This window comes from Austrofundulus limnaeus, unplaced genomic scaffold (assembly GCF_001266775.1).
Source record: "Austrofundulus limnaeus strain Quisiro unplaced genomic scaffold, Austrofundulus_limnaeus-1.0 Scaffold2021, whole genome shotgun sequence".
NCBI lineage: Eukaryota > Metazoa > Chordata > Actinopteri > Cyprinodontiformes > Rivulidae > Austrofundulus > Austrofundulus limnaeus.
Genome location: NW_013954423.1, coordinates 1 through 5,820, shown reverse-complemented (window position 1 = coordinate 5,820; position 5,820 = coordinate 1). Strand labels below are relative to the sequence as shown.

At 40.5% G+C, this 5,820-nt stretch overlaps 1 protein-coding gene across 1 annotated transcript in view; it reads left to right on the top strand.

The window, feature by feature from the left end:
• Positions 1-4,858, top strand: part of pik3r6a (phosphoinositide-3-kinase, regulatory subunit 6a) — an 8,198-nt gene extending 3,340 nt beyond the window's left edge. Inside the window, exons 2-6 of the mRNA XM_014034242.1 lie at positions 402-522; positions 1,951-2,024; positions 2,589-2,703; positions 2,905-2,975; positions 3,430-4,858. Of these exons, the coding sequence (XP_013889696.1) occupies positions 402-522; positions 1,951-2,024; positions 2,589-2,703; positions 2,905-2,975; positions 3,430-3,542 (494 nt within the window). The 3' untranslated portion in view covers positions 3,543-4,858. The remainder of the gene's footprint in view (positions 1-401; positions 523-1,950; positions 2,025-2,588; positions 2,704-2,904; positions 2,976-3,429) is intronic.
• The last annotated feature ends 962 nt before the right edge of the window (positions 4,859-5,820 follow it).

The following is a 5,820-nucleotide window of genomic DNA, read 5'->3' as shown; positions in this document are numbered from 1 at the left end:
GTGTGTGTGTGTGTGTGTGTGTGTGTGTGTGTGTGTGTGTGTGACAGTTGTGTGAATTGAGCCGACCTCTGCCGAGCTGTGATTTGGCTCTCCTCCACGTCAGGCAGTAAATTCAAACTCCACCTGCTGCAGCTGTTTAAAATGCAGATTCCTGTCCTGTTGTTGTCCTACAGTGTCAGTCAGCAGCGATTATTTTTAAACCCTGACAGCCAAGTGAAGGAGGCACATCTGCCCGTCTGCAAGTGGTAAATGTCACTCAGTGGAGGGAGGAAAACAAGAGATTTCCTTTATTAGAGACATTAATCTTTACGTTTCCTGTCTGAAGAGCTGTTATTTGTCAAACGTGTCATTTTCTGACATTTAGCGAGACTAAAAATCTGTGTTTTGTGTCCGTCCTGCAGAGGAGGACGTGGTGTCCATGGCTGACTCCACCATCACTGTGGACGACATCGAGGGGGAGCTCTTTAAGATCGAGAGGATCAGGGACGTCCTGGTCCGGAGGGAGTCCGAGCTAAGATACATGTGAGTGAGCAATCTGGATTAAGTGTGCTGGATTAAGAAGAAATTTCATCTGTCTGCAACATACCTTTTTGAACCAGAGGACAGATTTCTTTCTTTTTTTTTAAGTAAAGAGAAAATAGAAAAAGAGGGAAAAACAAAGAGAAAATGTGATTAGAAAGATTGAAATAAAGATTAGAAATATATTAAATATACACCAAGAAAGCACAGGTACACTCAACATCTGTCCGCTCACCTGAAAAATAAATGAACAAATAAATGGATGGCATGGATATACACATACCCATACATAAATATAGATATACTGTACATACATACATGCATACATTCATGCAAACTGTAAATATATACACACAGACATATATACACACTCAGTGACCTGTCAGAACCCCCCGGATCAGAACACCTGTCTGTGAGCAGTTCAAGATTCAAGATTCAAGATTCAAGATACTTTATTGTCATTCACATCACATGTTACATGAGATGGAACGAAATTAAGAGTCACAGCCCCAGTTACATCCAAATAAAAAAATATAAAAAAATATAAAATGTTAAAGTATAAAATACAAAATATAAAGTCGCTACAAGAGCACAATATTACAGGTAGGAAAAGTGTATAGCTAAGAGCAGTGCAATAAGGGAGAGTGATGGGAGTTTAAGAGTCGCACAGCTTCTGGAATGAAGCTGTTTCTCAGTCTGGTTGTCCTGCATTTGATGCTCCGCAACCTCCTACCTGAGGGGAGCGGGACAAAAAGTGAGTGTGCTGGGTGAGTAGGGTCCTTCATGATGCAGGAGGCCCTTTTCCTGCATCTGGAGGTGTAGATGTCTGTGGCGGTGGGGAGGTGTACTCCAACAGTTCTTTGTGCCGCCTTCACCACTCTTTGCAGAGCTCTCCTGTCTGCAACAGAGCAGCTGCCGTACCACACGTTTATGCTGGAGCACAGCACGCTCTCCACCACACATCTGTAAAAGGACGTGAGGACTGAGTTGTGAGCATGCGTGTATATACAAGATTTCTTCAATGGAATATTTAATAGTGACTGTGGAGGACCGGAGACCCAACCCCCAAGACACGAGGCAGACATAGGCAGACAACTAAATTTGCGAAATGTCATAATTGAATGTTGTTTTTGTTTAAAGCACATTTTTCCATTTATGTCCCAAAAATGATGCATTTATAAAAGTAAGAAAAAATGTCAAAATGCCTTTTATCCTCTCCTATCATCACCCTCCAGTGTAATCCAGCTGCCCTCTATTAAAATTCAGGAGCTCCACCTTTGCTCCGTGTGAGCAGGCTAATGCATGGATATTTATTCATAGTCCCCTGAAAGATGGGCAGCAGATAGTAGAGAAAATGAGAGGACTGACAAACAGGAGGATTTAAACCACTGTGTAAGTCTTTCCCCCCCCCCCACTATCATGCCTGCACAGGATGGATGACATTCAGCTGTGTAAAGAAATCACCCGTCTGAAGAAGGAGCTGCACAAACTGGTGTCCATTCCAGGTAGGAGACCTTCAGGTAGCTCCGCCTGTTGATGGAGGATGTAACCAGACCTGGTGAAGAAAAGACGTGTTCACTGTAAAAAAAAACACTTTGTTCCAAAGTTCACCAGAAATAACAGAGATGTAACTCTGTGGGAGTGATGAGTGCAGCAGCATTAGTGCAGAGTAAAATATTAATAATAATAATTTGAAGGCGGTGAAAATTTAGGCAGTCGTCTGTTTTACATTGCATTTCTTTTTTWAATTTATGTTACTCTGTAGAATAGATTTTACGTTAACCGTAAGGATTTTTTTACACTTATTTGTCAAAAAGTACTTTTTAATATATTATCAAYGCAAATTTATAAATAAAAAACATAAAATACTGAAGTGGTGAATACCTTTTTATTGACACTGTAATTAATAAATGAGTGTTCATATTTTCCATGTTGGATCTTTTAGCCATATTTTCCTTTTTCTGACATTCTCCTGTGTACAGACTGGTATAAAAGTGTGTTATTYAAATAAAACCAACGAAATTAAATGAGTTCATGTATGAGACATAATGTGTTCCTCTGTGTTTCAGATCACGACAAGTCCAATGAGGATCGACAAAAAGAGGAAGAACTCCTGCAGCAGATTCACAAGCTGGTGGAGACCAGAGATTTCCTGGTGGACGATGTTGAGTTCGAACGACTCAGGTTCAAATTTCTATTTATGGTTTAAAAATTTATAACCTAGAAGAAGAAAAAGAAACACATCCTCAGTCGCTCGTTAACGTTGCACAATTGCACAAAACAAAAAATGGTTACATTTAATATTAATCAAACAAGTTTGTTCTTTTGTAAAAACAGAAATATTTGTGATGTTTTTTATGAATGTTTCTTAATTCTTGGTTGCAGGGAGAAAGAAGAGGATAAAGAAATGGCAGATTTTCTGAAGTCCAGAATGCCAAGAAACATAAAGAAGACAGGTATTAAAGAATAAAATAAATCGTTGAACATTTCTTTTTTTAGTGAAAAACAAATGTGAGAACACTTTGTTTGGGGTTGGTAACTTATGAAACTAAATTGTGATGAACTGAAGATATTATGGGTCTCTGCACAGCATTCCTGCTACTGTTGAGTATGTGTTTTTTTGTAAGAAAGTTCTGCCGATGTGCAACAGTGCTGCATTAGATGTGCACACTTCTAGCGACTCACCTGGAGTTTGTGCACCATATGAAAAAAATCCAATTAGTGTTATTCCCAGGGAAAATCTGTGCGCTTTTTCTTCGTTTTTGATCATTTTGTTTCTCCATGTAACCATCAATAGTCCCAGATCCGTAATACACAAGTTCCAAATGACGTTTGAGTCGTAGAGAAAAAAAATGTTAAAACCCTTTTTTCTATCTTTTCCTTCATACTTTCTCTTGACTGTGTTTTTAGGCTTGCCAACTAGAAGGACGCCAACGAGGGCTCAGCAGACCTCCTCCCCGTTCGCCAAGACCGGCCTCACCCTCCTGAAAGAGTGCTGCGGTTTTACCTGCTCCATCATGTAGACCAGGGGTCTCACTGACGGACTGATGAGAACTCACAGACCCCGACGATCATTCCTGTTCCAACCATCCAGTCAGAGACAGGTTTACAGGAGACACATGGATCTGTGCACACCTGTTGAAAATGCTGCAGTTTTCCTATTTTTCAACTTCCTGTTTCTCTTGTTTTTCTGCATTTCACCACAACCTATATATTGTATTTTTTTTTTTGCCCCACAACCAAGTTCAGCTCATACATTTAGTAAATTAATTGGATTGAACTCCACGGCTCGCCCACCACTTAGATATTTAAAGATTTCCTGAAGCCGCAGTAACTGTCCTGTCCTTGTTATAGTAGCTGTGTTGCAGTGAGCAGAGCGTTCTGTGCATGCCCGGTACTTTATAATTACCGTACAGGAGACAACACTAATGAAACTGACATTAATCAGGAGTCGTGTAAAGTTTTGTCTAAAATGGATGTGACCTTTTGGGAAGTTGTGGTTCGAGAAAGAGAAAGCAGTGTTGCATTAGTTGACTTCCTTTTTATTATTTGTTTTTTTTTTCTGAACGATGGCACAAACTTCAACACGAAGCTCTGTTTTGTGCAGACAACCGATTTTGTTTTTTATTCTCCCCAGGCTTGTGTAGAAAAAAAAAGTCATCAGATCATATTTGTTATTTTTTATTTATTTTGTGTGACCTTTTTGAATTAATAAGCTGGTTCAACACTCAGCGGACGCTGGATACCATTACACAACATCATCATCATCACACACMCCAACACCCACTCAAAACACATTAAAGGCCATAAAACTCCAGTTGATCTGCAAAACTCTTCAGCGGTTTTTTTTTTTGCTTTTCAGTGTAAAATCCTTTTTAGTCTCAGGTGGAGGAGTTCTAATATCTGGACGTCTTCATGAGTGATGGAGCGACTAAACAGAACAGAGCACTTAGACAGAAAAAAAAGAGTAAGCACAGAACTATTTTCTGTTAGTGATGATTGTTATTTGAAGATGATCCTTACTATAAGTGTGATGTTTGTCTTTGGGAGAAACGGAGCAGTTTTCTTTCCTCGGTTTCATCTCTGGATCTGTTGACATTTAGTCTCAGTCTCYTCACAGAGGCGTTGGGTCGTGTTTCTCTCAGCAGCCATGTCTGACGCTGCCATGGAGATCCTCACAGGACTGAAATGATGCGTCCAACATTCAAAATGACCAGAGACCAGGACTGAAACGTTTAGTGAGTCAGGTTATTGCATTATTAAAATAAAATGTTCATGCAGAAATTCAGCGTTTCCGTTTTTTTCCTCTGTGGAATAAATAAAGCTCTTCACTCCTTTATTGCGAGGCCTTCATCTCATCAGTGTTTGTTGTGGAGCCTGTTGACGGAGTAGTTTTGTCTCCGCTCTCTAGTTTGCACAAATAAAACATTTCACGAGTGTGCTTATGTCCCCTGCCTGCAAGAGTCAGAATTCATCACCTTACGAGAGGAAACCACAGACAGCAGCTGGTGTGAAGTGACTGAAAGCAGGGCAGTTGCATGAAAAAGAGAGAAAAGGGAGTGAGAGGTGGTTGGGGGAAGGGGGTCTTGTTTGTTGCTGTGAGTCATCTCGGATGGAAACACTGAACTCCCACGAGGACTCGTGGTGGAAAAGGTCGAGGCTGTCGTTCAAACGCCAGAATCCTGCAGTCGTCCTTCACATTTCACCGTGATTCACCGTGAAGTCCTGCAGACAAATCCACCTGACAGATGAATGAAGACGCTGTTTGTACTCTGTGTGTACTCTGTGTGTACTCTGTGTGTACTCTGTGTGTACTATGTGTACTGGATGAGAGGTACAGTAGCTTTCACGGCTTTGTTACTATGGTTGCCGTGGCTTTATGATACACTTCTTGTTTCATGCAGTTGTGTGGATTGGAATATACGGCTGCATCATGTCCTGTAAAGGYGGAGAACAAGTTTCTTTAATGATCAAATTTTTTATGTTTTCAAAAATACAAGTGAAAACAATTTTACCTGACAAGAATTTTAAAAGTGTCAGTGTTCTCTGGTGTTTTTCTGACTGGTTTTATAATTAAAGTCCAACACCCATCATTTTTTCATATTACACACAGCAAAAATCCATCCATCCATCCATCCATCCATCCATCCATCCATCCTTCCATCCATCCATCCATCCATCCATCCATCCATTGATCCCACCATTCATTGACCCATCCATCCATCCATCCATTGACCCAACCATCCATCCATCCATCCATCCATCCATCCATCCATCCATCCATCCATCCATCCATCCATC